Source organism: Rhineura floridana, chromosome 1 (assembly GCF_030035675.1).
Source record: "Rhineura floridana isolate rRhiFlo1 chromosome 1, rRhiFlo1.hap2, whole genome shotgun sequence".
Lineage (NCBI taxonomy): Eukaryota > Metazoa > Chordata > Lepidosauria > Squamata > Rhineuridae > Rhineura > Rhineura floridana.
In genome coordinates this window covers 248208131-248226493 of record NC_084480.1, presented here as the reverse complement: position 1 = coordinate 248226493, position 18363 = coordinate 248208131, and the positions used below count along the sequence as shown (strand labels likewise).

The following is an 18363-nucleotide window of genomic DNA, read 5'->3' as shown; positions in this document are numbered from 1 at the left end:
TCTGAGGTGTATTTAGCATCGGTGGTTGGTTGTAGATTTCCTAATATCTAATATTATATGTCATTTGTATAGTATGAACTGTTACTGTAGTATCAGGTAATTATTTCAATCCCTGGCATTGCTATGTAGAGCTGGAGAAGACCCAGGCTTGGATTTATGGGGAGCTGCTGCCAGAACCAATGGTCTGACTTGGTCTAAGGCAGCATCCTGTGTTCCTAGGAGATCAGAAGCTTGTTGTGGGCTTTCATGCTTTCTCTTCCTTCCTCTTTCCATCTCCTTTGAGAATTTCCTTTTTACTTCCATAGTCTGCGTTAAACCCTGATGTAGGATTTCTGACAAGAGTGGCCTTACTGTTGCCGCTCAGAACTAGAGTGTGCACCGTGAGGCTGTATGTTGCAGAGGAAAGATTGTCCATCATTACTTATTTTCTCATCAAAGAGCTCCTACTGTTTGAAAACCATAAGAACACAAGAAAACCCATGCTGGATCAGACCAAAGGCCCATTAGTTCAGCCCCCTATTCCCATAGTGGCCAACCAGATGCCAATGGGAAGCCTGCAACCAGGACTTGGATGCAACAGTATTTTCCCCACTTGTGATTCCCAGCAATTGGTATACTGAGGCATAATGCCTCCGAGGGTGGAGGACACCATAGCCATTGACAGCCCTATCCTCCATTCATTTGTACAATCTTCTACGATTGTATCCATCACTGCATCGTATGAGGCAAATTCGAGTGATCTACCAAGCCTCTGTTTTAAACATCTCAAATATTTATTACAATGTTTTAAATCTGTATAAGCTTGACTCTTCTGTTTCGGTCATCAGTAGAGTACTGCATTCTGCATGCACAAAGTGACAGGTGAATTTAGAAAATGCTGACAGTGATGCAAAATGTTATTTCTTTTGAAGCGCAGTATGACTAAATATGCAGTTAATTTCAGCCATGTGTGTATGGTTAAGTGACTGACGTTATTGATCTGCCTAGATGAGTTTTAAATAAACATCATAGATTTCTGTGATAGTGTTTTTCAAGACACTTAAATGCAGAATTTGTTTTTCTTCAAAGGACCTAACCACATGCCTATGCAGGGACCTGGACCGAACCAGCTCAATATGACAAACAGTTCCATGAGCATGCCTTCAAGTAGTCATGGGTCCATGGGAGGTTATAATCATTCAGTGCCATCCTCTCAAAGCATGCCTGGACAGAATCAGATGACAATGAGTCAAGGACAGCCTATGGCCAGCTATGGTCCTAGACCAAATATAAGTATGCAACCAAATCAAGGTAAATGAAGACATGTCTGTCTTTTTTTCTATTAAATACAAACTGTTTTAATTTTAAAAAAAGTCTAAATAAATTGGAGGCTTCCTTTCTTGTATTGTTTTTGCAGGATTAGCTGGTATTGAATCTGTTCCTGTACTAACAACTTTTTTCTTTATTCTTACTGATAAGAAGATATCCCTTACAGCCTAGAAGAGCAAAAGCTGCTACTAACTAGCTTGAATGTGTTACGTTGCCTAATAATTTCTACAGCTATTTATTGTATCAGTTCTCTTAGCTGGAAATGAAACTACACATTGGATGCTGCTACATGAAAGACTGGCGACTTCCACATGGGCCACTCTGACAAAGTGGCTCATTGGGGGAATGGTCATAATTGTGGCCGTACTTTGAAAATCCTTGCTTCCAGTGATCTGTTTTTCTCCCTTCATGATGGCATTCCATTCCCATGTAAAAGTTACTCTATTTCAATTAGACTAATTGAGCTTTGTTGGATATGAGCTCCCAAAATGTCTGGGGGGTTTGCTGCTGACTTTATTGTTTCTGTAAATTTCAGTTTTTACTGTGCTGATTGTAAGCTATATTGGGCATTGCTGTATACAGTGGTGGGATATACATGTTTTTAACAAATATGTGCATACTATATAACATTTATTTTCTTCCAGTAGAACTAAACACTTCGTAGAGCACAGAGACTAGCTTAAAAAACATTACTTTCTCTTCTTCTTCCTCCCATCCTATATCCTCCCCAAGTTATGCAGATAACAAGACACTTTGCTGGTAAAGAAGGGGGAGGGCTACACTGTGCATATACTGGATGTTTCACACAGCATGAATGTCTTACATTGTCTGGTGTAGTTTTGCCCAGCTTTGGTATGAAACTCTGCCTATGACAGTGTGGTTGGGGCATATTATCCAGCATGAATTGTGCTTGTCATTGAAATGAACATCTCTGTGAGTAACCTTGTCCAGTTTTTCAGAAGATTCCTCCAAAGGTAGACATGCTTATTCATGCAGCACTTAGATTTAGCCTGAAGAAGGTTGCAAGTAATTTAGGTAGATAAGACCTTCAGCCAAGAACTTATGAAAAGCATAGAGTTGAACAAGAGGGGTCTGCACATTTTGACAGCCCTTAGTAAGTAACCACATATTTCTGGCTACATGTCTCTTCCCCTCTCCAAAGGAGAGTCCCTGACTTCACACTGCACTTCCAAAATTCAGTTTAAGGTCAGGTCAAACCTCTGATCCCCTCCCTAGCTCCAAGGTTGGAAGTGGGGAGGGGCAGGGTTTCATTTTTCCCTCCTGGAAATGAGACCATCCCTACAGATGTGCTGTGCTTCTAAGGTGCTCCAAGGAAACACAGTGGCAAAATGACAAGCCCCAAAAGAAATATTTTAATTAAATAAATCTTCCTGACCTTGAGGCTGAGGAAGGGTGCTGGGGTTGTGCAGTTGCACTTTGAGTGCATCAGAAGTCTTGCATAACAAGTGAACCTGGGGACCCTGATGATCAATCAGAGGAAAACATTAGTGATGCACTCAGAGTTTGTAAGTGAACATCAGAAAACAGATGGAAAATGAAAGAGTAGGCATTTGTTTTCTGTTTCCTAATGGAATTATTTCAGAATTGAGCCCCAAAATGTTTTGAGAACTTTCCAACTTTCCTGGACCAAGATCAGATACACAAGTGACTTTTATCTGCTTCAGTTGGTACACCAGCTGTGGCCATTCCTGGACAGGGCAACCTGAGTACTGTAGTCCATGCATTACCTTAAGACAGGATTACTGCAATGTGCTCTATGTGGAGCTGGCATTAGGTCTGGTCTGGAAGCTTTAGCTAGCTAGCGCAGCTAGTTTGTTGATGGGAACAGACTGCTGCCAACACATGACACTGGTGCTAAAAGATATGCACTGGCTTCCAGTCTGCTACTGGGCCAGGCCCAAGGTTTGTGTACTGGTGTACAAAGCCCTTAACAACTTAGTTCCAGAATACCTTAAGGACCACCTTAATCTGTATGGCCCAGGTCGATCACTGAGATTATCTGGGGAAGTACTATTAGGGCTTCCCCATGGACTAGAAGTATGACTCAGGTTAATGAAGAGTCAGTGTAGTGGCCCCAACTCTGTGGAACTCACTCCCATTAGAAATTAGGCAGCCACCATACCTGCTAAGTTTCAGATGCCAGGTTAAAACAGTTTCATTTCTGGAGGCCTTTGCACCATAAATGCTGTTCTGTTTTATTCTTCAATGTTTTAATCTATGTTTTAAAATTTGTATATAGTATGTTTTCATTTTTGTAAGCTACTTTGAGAACTAGATGCGGTGAAAAGTGGTGTGCAAATTGAATAAATTAAATATAAAATTATATTTAAAGTGGATAGCAGTTCAAATGCCATAGGAAATATTCCTTCTAAAAGTTGAGGGAGTTTCCTTATTTGAATAGATTTTTATTAGGAGACCTTAGTTTTGCTGCCCAGTCACATAGAAGAATATCAGTGATTTAGTAGTATTTGTGCAACAGTCTATATTTTGTCACTCCAACACCTAAAATAGTTGGTTCACTTATTTTGCAGAAGTTCACTAGTGATGCATTTTTCATTGTAAAAATTATTAGTGAGATGTTCTGTAGTTTTCTGACAAAGAATGATCAGGAGATTTGCCTGAGTTAATTGCTGTCTCTCTTCTTTCATTATGTTATCTTTAACATACTTCAAGTTTTATGTTTTGAAGAGTATCATTTTTAGGTATGTTAGATTTGTGGTCCCATAAAAGCCTGCTTTTCTGTCAAATATTTCTGTGATATTTATTCAAAATAATGTGTGGTCTTAATGACAAATGTTTCAATTGTTCATTTTACTGTTCAAGGGACAAAAATGGTACCATTTTGTTGCAGTGGTGATGAACCATATATATAACAACATCTATTTAAGTCCTTAGATTAAAAACTGTGCTCAAACCTACCATGGAGCATGTATGCCATAAAGCTTCACTTTCTTATCAAATAAAATACAAATATTTAAAGGTGTTAACTTGGAATTGAGTTATGCTCTTTAAAAGTAGTGTTGATTTCTGTTCTATTCTTTTTGTACATGTCCAAACAAATAGTTTATTTTTATCAGTTAGAGGTTCATAAAAGCAAAGTGAGACAAACTGAGTAGTTATGAATCCAGTCAGCCTGAAGGTTCCATAGTTTGCATACAATAAAAACAAGAGCACAGGTTTTTGTGAACAACTATTTAAATCATGGCACTTTTTAGTCTGTAGATAGGAAAAAGTAGACTTGGCACACCAGTTTGGTTAAAACAAAGAGAAAAGGTATCTAAAATGATACGTTGGCAGGTTTTGAAAGTCTTTCATGCAGAGGACCTGGAGCATGCTTTAGAAATTTGTTTCTGCAAACACTAGGTTATACTGAGAAAAAGCTTAGATTGCATTGATCAATCTCCTATGCTTATCAACGACTATATTTTGCATATCAACCTTCAATGTGACTTTTTGTACATCTTGTAGAAACAGATTTTAAATATGTAATTTGTGTTTGTAGTTTCCTTAAATTACTGAGTGTCAAAGTTGAAAATTAGAAAAAAGATGGTTTCAGTTTGTCTTGAATGTAGGCTATAATCAGAATAACTAAAAAGTTGCTATGGCTCTTCTCATTGTAGGCCCAATGATGCACCAGCAGCCACCTTCTCAACAGTATAACATGCCCCAGGGAGGTGGGCAACATTATCAGGGACAGCAGCCACCAATGGGAATGATGGGCCAAGTTAACCAAGGAAACCATATGATGGGACAGAGGCAGATTCCTCCATACAGACCACCACAGCAAGGTAAGATTCAGAGTTGCGTGTTTTAACATTTGCTTTTAAATAACACACACAAAAAACCTTTCAGCTGACTATCTTGTCTGTATCCAACGATATCTATATTTCTCACATGCATTCTATATTTCTCTGTATCAACTTTTTCAGATAAGGCCACAAACATTCTGTTGATCATTTCAGGACTCAAAGAGTTTTTGTAAAGTGTTCCTGTCTTAGCACATGGAGGCAAATCTGCAATAAGTGGCTATTTCCAAGCCTATACTGTTATATTTTTCCAAAAATAGTACTTCAAGCTTAAATGAATCGGAATGTTGAAACTTATACTTTTATGTTACAAGTTCTTTTTTTAATAAAAAGTGATATGGAACATATGGGTTAGTTTTAAACGTTCAGCATATGGAGTACTGTGTAGTCTACACTAATCTAGAACGAAATTTATAACTTAACATGGTTTTGGCCACTTGCACTCTAGACGAGATGGTTTTCAACAACTATCCACTATTTATTTATTTATGAGAGCAACAAGTGTATATATTGTATGTCTGTTTTTAGAAATTTATATTCACATCATCTTGGGTATCTAATTCAATCAGGTTGCTGTATATATAATCCATACATGTTTAGTCACGAAGCATTAAGTTAAGCTTTCTGAAACACACGGGTGGGGGAAGTCTTAGATGAGGCTGTTTCTCATATTAAACTGAGAAATAAGTGAGTGTGGTAACAGAGAAAATAAGTTATTTACATATTGACTGGTTGTGGTTTTTCAGGCCCACCACAGCAGTACTCAGGCCAGGAAGACTATTATGGGGACCAATACAGTCATGGTGGACAAGGTCCTCCAGAAGGCATGAACCAGCAATATTACCCTGATGGTAATCTCTCATAATATTAATTTTCCCATTTTACATACCTGCCCATTACTAGTTATACATAAAACTACTGGATGAACAATTTTTAGCAACTGATAACTAGAACTTATATTTTTTAAAGGTTGCAAGTTCAGTAATCTGAAATCCAATGAATAACTTTATTTCACAGCTTATTCAAAGTACACACTTTGTAACTTTAGTTCTAGTACCGTAACACAGATTTTATAAGAATTTCATCTTTTGGCTTCATATATAGCAAATTCTTCAGTGTATGTAGGACAGTTAATGCAGCCCTTGTAATGTGTCTGCTTTTTAATACCATTTTGCTTATACATTTTTTTAAAAATTGAGATTTACTTGAGAGCCTTTAACCAAAAAATGTTTTGTGTTTTTTTAAGAGTGCAGCAACCTGTGGTTGCAATAACTTTGGCCCTGTCTATGGCTGCAGTCTATTATTGTATTGTAGATAATGTCATTTTTCCTTTTAACATTCTTCTGATTCTGGAAGCCACATAATTTTTTGAAGAAAGTCAGGCTCTTGGAACTGCAAAGGTATTCTCTTAAATTAGAGATCCTTATAGTATATTACAGCGAAATGTAAAGATGCTACTCAGGAAATGAGATCTTTAAATTTTATTTTAAGGGCACTATAAGAGGCAACATTTTGTCCATCAATTTGTGAAGCGCAATAGAATACTTACTTCAGAGCAGCTATTTGTTGCAAATTAATTGTATATGTTTTTTTAAAAAGTGTTTTGCTTGTTTTTACTACTTAGTTACCGTTCCTCACCATCATTTTCATGGTTTACTTAATTACATGTCATGAAATCTGCCTTGAACACCTCTAATTATGGATCAAACTAGAGCCAATTTTGTGACATGTAAGAGTACGGTATGACAGAGTCACACAAAAGCTCTTTGACAAATGGTGTTAATGACTTCTGCAACTTCAGTCTTAGAAATCGTACTGTGACATACCTGACTGTTTGATGTTATGCACAAGACAACACCAAATATGTAAGCTGCAAAGAGAACTCCAATCATAGGGTAGTCTACAAATTGTATAAAATAAATAAAATTATATAATCTTTAGCTGTGGGTTACATAAATTGTGTGAACATTTTCTAAAGTTTATTTGGAGCTAGATGAATTGGATCCGCCAAGTTCTGTTACGTTTGGCAAATATATGCTGCTTATCAACAGTCATCATGTAAAATATGATCTGCAAATCATGTCATCATTTAGAAAATAGCATTCTTTAACAAGCAAAAAGTAACAGGATATAGAGATGATATACTGCAAAGAAAATTAAACAAATATTCAGTTGGATAAAATGTGTGATCAGGAAAATGATATAAACATGATATAAAAGGAAAGTTTTGTAAACAGATAATGGTCCCAAGAGTCTAAGACATTTTGAAAAATACAGTGCTACATTTTACTAAAAGAAGCATATTGATACTGACTGTGACTAAGAGTTCTTAATGAACTAGATTTCTAATTGCAAGCTGGAGAAATATGTGAAATCTTAAAGCAAGCATCTGATAGGATATTTATTTTACCAACTGGATCCTAATGGCAGGTGTCCATAGCATTTACTCAGAATGCTAATATGGTAAAGGAGAATTTGGAAAGAAAGATAGCTGTTCTCTTAATCCTCCTCCCCAAAAGGAATTTCTATGAATAATAGTTTTGTTGGAGTGGGGGAATATCGGTATTATATTTTTTAGATATATCATATCAAAAAAGTAATTTATTTAAAGTTCATTGAGCTTTGTTGTAGTATACACGGCTTTTAGCAGCATATGCTTTTGAACTGGAAAGCAGTAGAACAGGTGTTGAACAAAGTATGATAATTGGTTTCTTTGTTCATTCTAATAAAATTCAGGTTAGTTACATGTGAAAGGCCTAAATGTTTTTATTCTTTAAAAAATGAGACAAAGTACTCACATCCATACCTCAATAAAGATTATCAGAAGCTTAAAACCATCGCTTGCTGTGATGTTGCTAGAACTGCTTCATTAGCTAACTTTTTTTTCCTGTCATGTGTTAAAACAGTATGAAAGGAAATCCTATTGGTAAAGCCTACTAACTCAATTTGAGAGTTATCTTTCATGTTATTTCCATCTGACACGGATTTTTCAGTAAGATGAAATCTTTTTAGGGTTTTCACTCAGAGGCCATTAACGTTTCTTCCTGTCTCTTGTCGAATTGATGTAGGTCATAGTGATTACGGTTATCAGCAACCGTCGTATCCTGAACAAGGCTACGATAGGCCTTATGAGGATTCCTCCCAACATTACTACGAAGGAGGTATCTATATACCTTCACACACACATGCACACATACATTCCTTTTCCTATCCCCTTCCACAGAGGAACAACATCTTGCACAAAATCTCCTGCCCATGCAAAGCTCTTGTAGACTACTAGTTGCTGGCTGTTGAGAACTGCAGGGAACTTGAAGCGTTCAAAATAGTTTCTTGCAACATCTAAACTTGTAACCTTAATTTGTCATTTCTAACAAAAGTAAAATGACTAAAACACCATTAGCATCTTTTACAATTGTACCTTTTTATTTAAACAAAATCCTTGGGTCCAGTTGCATATTTTGTGTGTATGTATACATACAAATATAGTGCCATTAGGAAACAGCTTGCCAATTTGTGTAGCTAGTTTGTGCTCTGTAGCTGTCTTTAATTTTGTCTTTTTTTTTCCATTTAGCATAGTGATGGCCTTACCAAGTCATGGCATCATGTTCCAGTTAATGTAATGCTCATTTGGCAGAGAAGCAGAAAATGCTGCAGTTTAGACTTGTAAAATCTGGCTTTAACTGCAGTTTGTTTGTTTGGCCGAATTCCTTTTGTTTTGTTTGTTTTTTCTTGGTTTTGTTCAGTTTTTGGGATCAAGACTGCATTTTCATTTTGTTTTTTGTGTGGTGTTCACTGTGCATATTGAAAGAAAGAAAGAAATAGAACCAGAAAAAATACCATTAATTGTTCTTGCTTAACCTCACGTTTCAGGAAACTCACAATATACTCAGCAGCAGGATGCCTACCAAGCACCGCCTCAGCAGCAAGGCTATCAACAGCAGCAGTACCCAAGTCAGCAAGGTTACCCTGGGCAGCAGCAAGGTTACGGTAAGTAAATCATGGAAGATAAGTTTGTGTTGGAAATCTGGAGGCCAAGCAGGGTTTTTAAGAAACCTAACTTTGCACATCCAACTTCCCTGTATATAGTTAAAAAAAACACAAAACAGTAGTAATTGCTTTCTCAGTACCGTTACAGATGGGCAACCTGTAGTACTCTAGACATAGTTGGACTTCCAAATTCCATCAGCTTTGGCCAGCATGGCCAATGGCCTGGGAGGATGGGTGGTGGAGTCCAGCAGCATTTGAAGGGCTACAGATCCCCAATCACTTTTGTTTTTATTTTAGCCCTTTATGCATTTGCACCTGCCTAAGAAACAGAAATGTCAATTTACCAGTAGCAACAGAGCATTTATATATATAAGCAGACACAGAAGGTTCAAATCCCCAGGCAGTTTATAGAGCACTTTTGGTGATGGGAGCTGTAGTTTAAAACATTTGGAGGGGCCTATGCTGCTGAAGGCTGTTATAGAGCATATTGAATTAATAGAGGTTTATTCTTAGGAAATCAAATGACTTCAAATTTATAAAATAAGATTTCTAAAAGCTCTCTGTAGGGTTAGTATCCAAACTTGCACTACTTACCGGTTCTAAGAATCAAAGTCCATTTCTAAAGCTTGATCTGAGACCCTAGGACAGGGTTGGAGAGCCTCTTTGGCTCCAGGAAACCAACTTTGATGTATTCTCCTATCCACCTGTCAAAATGCCTTGTGCAGGGATTGCAAAAGTGACAGAGAGGGGAGAAAGAAAGGTGCCTTTTGCAAGCAAAGGCAGTGGGTGGGACTTCTACTACACTCTGCTAGTGTTCACAAAAGGCACATTTTTTCTGTTTCCCTGGGCTGCATGCACATATTCATAGTTGGAAACATGCATGGGCAGCCATAGTGAGCAGGATTTAGCCCCTAGTCATCAGCTGACAAGCGGGGGGGGTAGGTCCTGCTTTGACTGCAAGCACCTGTTTGCACAGCTGAGGCTAAATTGAATCCTGGCTTCCTGTCCATCAACTGACATAACAAGAGAGTTAAGCAAATTTTTCTGTTAGCGGAAGGATTTCTTTTTGCACAATGGAATGATCTCACACACACCTACCTAAATCTGTTCTGAGGGTTCCCCCAACCCTTCAGAGCATATTTGGGGATGGGGGAAGGAGGGGGGAAATCCCGTTGCACTAGTGCTAACTTTTGTGCTTGAGCAACTTTTAGTTGAAAACCATCCTATCATTTGAAGGCAGCACTGTCAACATCATTTTTTACATCTTTTGGCTCAATTATTTCCCTCACAATAATTGCAGAGGATGTGGGTACAACATATCTAATGCCCCACTTGAATTCCCATTATTTGGAAGTAAGTAGTTAATTTCAGTGGAACTTTCTTCCAAGTTAAATAAGATGAAATCAGTCTTAGAACTGTATGTGTTTTTTTTAATTGTGTTGGCTTCCTAGAAGTTCTGAAATTGAATTGAATCAGCCCATTACAGAGAGTGTGGTTGCGTGTTTAACTTTTTGTTTGTAAATCAAGCATCTCTCAAAATCACAGTGTTACTGGTGTGCTAGTTTTTCTAACTGTTGCATTCCTTAATTTCCTGCACAGAGCTGCAATTCCCAGAGTTCCCTGGGGAGAGGGATTGATTGTTAAACCACTCTGGGAATTGTAGCTCTGTGAAGGGAATAGGGGTCTCCTAACAACTCGCAGCACCCTCAACAAACTAAAGTTCCCAGGATTCTTTGGAGAAAGCCATGACTGTTAAAGTAGAATAATATTGTTTTAAATGTAAAGTGCACATGGGGGTTAGTTGCAGCATAATAAAGTAGTTAACCATTGAAGGTGATATCCTCTATAAGTTATGTAGGACAAAGTGGACAAGAGCTGCATCACTTCTGGAAAACCCTTCACTTACCACCCTTGTGATTGCACTGGCAAACCATGTTCTAATGTTCATTGTGAGACTTGGCCTTTAAATTAAAAGTATAATTCCTGACTACCTAAACAGTATACTGTGTTTAACTAGCCAAGAAGAGAGGTCCATTTCAAATGTTAATACTGTATTTGAGAAAAATAGAAAACCAGTGATTCAAACCAGTATGGATGTACTCCTGGGTCTGAAATACTGCAGCCTTAACCACACTTGTTGGCAGCTTTTGTTGAACAGCACTGCTTTAAGCCGTCAGCATTATCTCTGGATAGGGCAAAGAGGATATGAAAGGTATCATTGCCTTCTACCACTACAAAATGACAAATGTATTTGCTTGTAGATACATACTCACTGTATGATATGTAACAAATATGCTTCCTAGTGTTGGATCAAGTTAAGTTAATAACTGCATAAATAGATTTGGCTATATACTAGAGTTCCCCTACTGGTTTTTAGATATTCATAGCTCTTTTAGTTTAATTGGATCCTGCAGAGTCTTTATAGGAGGCATCAAAGTATTTGGACACTAGATCCCAACAGCTCTGTTCTAATGTTTTTCCCCAGTTGTAAAACAAAGAAATTCCGCCAGCAAAAGCTACTGAGTAAGCAGATAGATTGGAAAGGAATAACCAAGGCTTTGAAAAGAGTTACTTCACTTACCTCTGGTAGGCATCTACCTAATAGGCTCATACACAACTCTTAATCACTGCCTGCCAGAAATCAAAAACAACAGGGTGTATTTAGCTAGGGGGAAAGAGGCAGTGTCCTTCATACTTTTATCCAGAGTTTAAACAGAGGGACATAGTAATTATAATTTAACCTTGTGTAGTGACTCCTATGAGCTCTGCTTTAAACAATTGTCATGTTTGTAAATAAGAAGGATAAGCATATGAAAATGCAATAAGGAATGGTTTAAAATTACTTGTATCTTGCAAGTCTTGATAGCATAGATTACCCTTGCAAACCCACAGTTATGATATTACATAAGGAAGAGTCCTGAACTTCTGTTTCATGAGGAAAGGTTGCAACATTTTAGGGCTTTTTAGTTTAGAGAAAAGGCAAGTAAGAGTAATATGATAAGCGGTATAAAATTGTGCATGGTGTAGAGAAAGTGGATAGAAAAGAGTCTTTCTCCCTCCCTCATAGCAGTAAAACTTTGAACATCCAGTGAATCTGAATGTTGGAAGATTCAGACCAGATTCAGACAAAAGAAAGTACTTCTTCACACAGTGCATAGTTAAACTATGGAAATTGATCTCACAAGAGGCAGTGATGACAACCAACTTGGGCTGCTTTAAAAGAGGATTAGACAAATTCATGGAGGGCAGACTTTCATTGGCTACTAGCCATGATGAATATGCTCTGCCTCCTTAGGCGGAGGCAGTAAGCTTCCTATTATCAGTTGCTGGAAACAGGAGGAGGGGAGAGTGCTCTTGCAGGCTTCCCCAAAGGCATCTGCCCGGTCACCGAGAACAGGATGCTGACTAGAAGTGCCATTGGCCTGATCTAGCATGTTCTTATTTTCAAGAAAGAAAAGACATTATAATGATGATTTGTTTCTGACTTTGTAGTTTCAATGTTTGAGTTGCTCTTTGTTCAATTTTGGTCTACAAAATATTTCAGGCCCTTCTCAAAGTGCTCCAGGACCTCAGTACTCCAATTATCCCCAAGGGCAACAATATGGAGGATACAGGCCTACACAGCCTGGGCCCCCACAACCACCACAACAGAGGCCTTATGGATATGACCAGGTACAATTTTTGTATTTCCACTTTTTAATTTTTTTATAGTTCAGGCGTTATGCCTCTTGAATTCTGTATCAACTGTCTCTTTCTGCTTTCCTCATCTTTGCAAATTTACAGTTTCTCTAGTATAACTCTCTAGTTATAACCAATTTGATCATAATTGTAGAGGGTTAGTTAAAACAATTTTCTGAGGTAGGGTGCATTAATGTTCATCTGCAGAATTTGCTATGTAGCTGTCCTATAGTGTAAGCAGGTTGGTTTAATGCCACATTATGAAAACTACCCTTCTGCTTCTCTCTGTCTTCTGGCTGTTAAAATCTTTTAAGACCACAGAGAATCAGGAGATGGAACTCAGCTGTTTAAATAAATAAAACATCATTTCTAGGCAACTTTTGTAAAACACTCAAAGGGACCTATGTAAAATTTAAAATACAGTTTCACTAAAATCATAAACAGTCAATAAATATGCCTGAGAAATCAGCCAAGTGTAGAATGAAATTTTCTTTAAAAAAAGAAAGAAAGATAGCGCTTATTGGAAGTGAGAGGAAAGGTACCGCCTTGTTTCAGTGGGCAAAAAAGGCCAGAGGCTCAGAACTACAGTGGTAAAGCCCTGCTCCTAGCTGTTGCCATTCTTTTCTAATATTAAGAAAGTGTTCAGAGCAGGGTCTGATTTCCTGACTGCAACTTATATATGGGCTGATATAGGAAGGGTTGGTTCCTTATGTATGTACTTCCCAAGTTATGCAAGACAGTTAAAGTCAAAACTTTAGTTTATGTGCTTCGTTTCCTAGCTAGGGAGATGCAGTAGTAGTGTTGCATTTGCATACAAACCTGTGTCATTTCTAGCAAAGCTTTAAAAGAAAAAAAGGATGTAATGTGCACACAGAGAACTGTGGGGGGTGGGAAGAAAGAGAGACAGAAAGGAGTACTAGCATGGAAAGTGGATTATTTGCTCAGGCAATCCAATTACCAAAACCCCTCTTAGTGCCACCTTCTACCTGAATGTGTAAAAGTGCCTTTGTCTAAGTTAAATGAATTGACTCTAAGGGAATACTTCTTACCCCTACCTATGTGTGCTTGTCACCCCTGCATTCTAAAATACATTTGCGCAATTCTTTTCCCCTCTAAACTTAAATATGGAGTTGAAGCAAAGCCCCCACTGAATGAAGGTTCCAGAGATACAGCCAGTTATTTTGTTGCAATAAAAACTGGGCCCTGTGGTACTTTAAATACCAAGAAATTTTCCATATTTTTGCATCATATTTATTTTGCTATAATAAATTTGTTTATTATATGTGCTGAAATTCCACACCTACTTTCAGCACAATGCAAGTGACAGTATGGGCAGCTATTCAGTCTTCTGTTGCCCTCTGCTGTGGAGAAGCTGACAGGAAGTGGCAGTAACCATTTTGGCTGGCCCAGTTTACTCAACCCCAAATGCAAACAGCTGCCAGAGGTTGAGTGTAATAGCTCATGTATATAGGTACATGTATAATACATGTATAATGTATTTAGTTTTATATACTGTTTGCTAGTCATACTTGCTAATTACTTTATCACCAAAGGGAAAACAAGCTCACAAAAGTTACGGTTTCAGGGAAAAGATCATTGTTGAAGACATTTACTTACGCCTTGGGAATTTACATATTTTTTCCACATTTCACATGAGTTTAGAGGCTTTTATAAGTGCCACAATTATATATACAAATATGGTATGAATTAGCAACATACTATGATAGAAAAGCAAACACAAAGAAAAAAGCAGTAGTGTATTCAAAAAGCTACTCAAATTTTGGGAAATTGCTTTTTCATATTCTTACCCCATCCTTTCTTGGAGAATTCAAGGCAAGTTGTATTTTAAAAAACCAAGGCCCAGATCCAAATAACTGTTTCTATGTTCCCAATGGAGCTTTGGGATGTAGTTTCTTGAATAGCAGCCCCTGATGTTGTGTGACAAGCAATTTTGGAAACTGAGGGGAGTTTCAGAAGCAGTCTTTGCTATTGCTTGGTGACCTGCTATTCTAAGGGGCAGGGAGTATATATACATGAACCAATTTTTCTTTAACAATGCTTCTGCACCAGTTTCTTAATGGTCACTTGAGGAACATAAAGAATATATGGTCTTTGTATATGCTTTCCCCTTCATGCTAGCATGAGATCTTGCTATTTTAGTCTGTTCAAATACAGATGTGCTACCTTGTAAATCTGAATTATGAATAGTATATTTACGTGTGTCATAATGTATTATCAAAATTTTATCTTTTTTATCTCCTAACATACTAGGATTTTAAAATTCTAGGCTTCTAAAATTTGTATGGAAATATTTTCCAGTTTCTACATTTTGTAGTTACCATGGCTTCTCTCACTTTGCCAGTGTTACTGCATAATGTCCATGATTATCTGTGCTCCAGTAACTTCCAAGATGGATTATTGAAATGTGGTATATATGAGTGGCTGCCATTGAAGACAATTTGGAAACTGCAGTTAAGCTATTAGGTCAGGCAGTGGGATCATATCTATGTTGAAACAACTTCATTAGCTCCCAGTTCATTCCTGAACTCAGTACAAAGTATTTGTCCTTATTTATACAGCCCTACTCAGTTTTGGATCCAGGTACTTGTTGGACTGTCTTGTCCCATTCTAGTCCATCATTTGCTGAGGGTATTTCCCAAGACTTTTCTTTGGGGGCTCCACCTTCTAAGTTACTGAATGTGGTGACTAGGGAGAAAACCTTGTGGCAGCACCCTGCCTTTGGAATGCCCTCCCCAGGGAGGCTCACTTGGCACCTGTGTTGTAATTTGGTGTGAGACAAAGACCATATTTTCCCAGGCTTTTTAACCTTTTAAGCAGCTGGGATAGTGATGACAATGATTTTCTGCTGTGTTAACTTTGAGTTTTTATCTGCTGGGCTTTGCTGCTGTTTTTTACTCTGTTCACATTTATTATACAGGGCCTTGCAAAAGTAATCAGATCCCTGACCAATGTTCTCATATTACTGAATTACAAATGGTTGGTTCATTGTAATTTTATTCTGTGTGATACTTGTTAGTTGACATTGGTTTTATGTTGGGAAATGTTTTTAAGAAATATTAAAAACTGAAACGTTGCTTGCATAAGTATTCAGTCTCCACACATTAATATTTGGTAGAGCCACCTTTTGCTGCAATAACAGCTTTTAAGTCTTTTGGGGTAGGTATGTACCAGCTTTGCACACAGTGTTGGAGGGATTTGGGCCCATTCTTCTTGGCAGATTCTCCCCAGGTCGTTCAGGTTGGTTGGACGTCACTTGTGGACCACAATTTTCAAAGAGCGCCACAGATTGTCAGTGGGATTGAGAACAGGACTTTGACTGGATTGCTGTAGGACATTCACCATTTTATTCTTGAGCCACTCCAATGTTGCTTTGGCCTTGTGCTTGGGATCATTGTCCTGCTGAAAAGTGAGCTTCCTCCCAAGCTTCAGTTTTTAGTGGACTGAAGCAAGTTCTCTTGCAGTATTTCCATCTATTCTTCCTTCGATTTTAACAAGATGCCCAGTCCCTGCTGATGAGAAGCATCCCCACAGCATGATGCTGCCACCACCATACTTCACTGTAGGGATGATGCATCTTGAGGCATGGGCAGTGTTAGACTTGTGCCACACATAGTGCTTTGAGTTTTGGCCAAAAATCTCTATCTTAGTCTCATCTGACCACAACACCTTTTCCCACATCGCAGCTGGGCACTCTCGTGCTTTCTGGCAAACTCCAGACATGCTTTCAGAGGGTACATTTCTTTCTTACCACCCTCCCATTGACTGGTGCACCATTACTCCACTCCCAACCACTGAACTCTGTAGCTCCTTCAAAGTAATTGTTGGCCTCTCTGTGGCTTCTCTCACAAGTCTCCTTCTTGTTCGAGCGCTGAGTTTTGAGGGATGGCCTTTTCTTGGCAGTACCTGGGCTGTGAGATACAGCTTCCACTTCGTGATTATTGATCCAACTGTGCTCACTGGGATATCCAAACACTTGGATATTATTTTGTACCCTTTTCCTAATCTATGCATTTATATTACATTATCTCTCACTTCTGAAGAATGCTCTTTGGTCTTCATTTTCCTTCAGGTCTACAGGCTGACTAAAGATCCTTCAACAGTTGGGTTTTTATCCTGACAATGTGACAGCAACCAATGGTAATCCTTGATAAGGCAATTTCTTTCATCTGTGTAAACTGGGAGCTTCCACAGGACAAGAGTTGAATGCGTATGCAAGCCACATGTTTCAGTTTTTTATGTTCCTTACAAACATTTCCAATGTCACCTTACAATAATTGATTTTGAGTTTCAGTGTTTCAAAATAAAATATACAGAATGAAATTACAATGTACCATTTGTAATTCAGTAATATGAGAGCATTGGTCAGGGGTCTGATTACTTTTTCAAGGCACTGCATATTGCTATACGGTATTTTATTTTGATTGTAAGCACCTTGGGAACACCATAGTGTTGGGCTTAAATCTGGAAAATAAATTCTACCTGCTAATTCTTTTGGAAGGACAGAACAATTAGATGAAGCCTTAAGTTCTTTATTGCCAGTTCCAGTTTTCTAAAAAACTACTAAGTCTACACTTGAAATTATGAAATAGATTCACACTGCTCTTACTTTAGAAAAAGTGAAAGTTGAAGGAAGTATTAGCCTTATGACTTTTACACCAATGCCACATGTGTTTTCTTCTTCTTCTAGGAAACGAAGGAAACAATATATTTACTCCCTCTCTTCCTTTGTTTTTAGGGGCAGTATGGAAACTACCAACAATGAAAAAAATTTCAATACAATAACTAGTACCTGTTAGCAGCGTTTTGTCTCTTCAGTATTGTGGACATCTCCTTTTGAAGAGAATCTTCCATTCTATCCAGTTTGGGAAACGAAAAAGAAAAAACTCTACGTTGTTGATAAATGGCTGCTTTTCAATATATTGCCTTTATGAACTAATTATAAACAAAAGTGATAGTCTTTCTAAAATAATTTTGCATCTATACTCTAGATGGCAATATTGGACAGAGAATACAAACAATTTTGCAAGGAGGTTAGAACTTTACATCAAACTGTTACAAACTGAAATGTGTGAACAGCATTGTATGTTTATGAAGGTTAAGGGAATTTAATATTTTTCCACAGATTTTTTTGTAAGGGGAATGGGGACATTTTTACAGCAGCAATATTTTATATATTATGTTTTTCATAAGGAATATGCAAGGCAGTACACTGGGCAAAGTCAGAAACCCATATAGATAAGAAATATAGATTGGGACATGATGAATTCTTTATTGTGTTAGTCTCAATGTTGTACAAGAAGGAGAGTTGCTCAGCATACATTCTTGACAGACTCTAGTGTGCAGAATTAGTATCCCAACTATTTAAATGACAAGATGATCATGGACAATATGACACAGTCTAGTATAAAGAATTAATTTTGAAATATTTTGTGCAAAGCTCTTTTGTAAAAATGGTTTATAGCAGTGGCAGTTTTCTGTATTTTTATTTTGGTAAGAGGAAAATGTTCGAATTGAATTTGTAAGTGTCTTGTAATGGTTTCAC

At 37.7% G+C, this 18363-nt stretch overlaps 1 protein-coding gene across 6 annotated transcripts in view; it reads left to right on the top strand.

The window, feature by feature from the left end:
* The window catches only part of SS18 (SS18 subunit of BAF chromatin remodeling complex), a 45097-nt gene extending 27340 nt beyond the window's left edge, over positions 1 to 17757 (top strand). For 3 of the 6 annotated variants that reach the window (XM_061597433.1, XM_061597424.1, XM_061597472.1), the window contains 8 exons: positions 1069 to 1290; positions 4950 to 5117; positions 5882 to 5986; positions 8204 to 8296; positions 9006 to 9122; positions 12667 to 12794; positions 16891 to 16958; positions 17557 to 17757. In XM_061597433.1, coding sequence (XP_061453417.1) covers positions 1069 to 1290; positions 4950 to 5117; positions 5882 to 5986; positions 8204 to 8296; positions 9006 to 9122; positions 12667 to 12794; positions 16891 to 16938 — 881 coding nt within the window. In that variant the 3' untranslated portion in view covers positions 16939 to 16958; positions 17557 to 17757. The remainder of the gene's footprint in view (positions 1 to 1068; positions 1291 to 4949; positions 5118 to 5881; positions 5987 to 8203; positions 8297 to 9005; positions 9123 to 12666; positions 12795 to 16890; positions 16959 to 17556) is intronic. The other 3 variants (XM_061597451.1, XM_061597442.1, XM_061597462.1) reach the window with 3 other exon arrangements.
* The last annotated feature ends 606 nt before the right edge of the window (positions 17758 to 18363 follow it).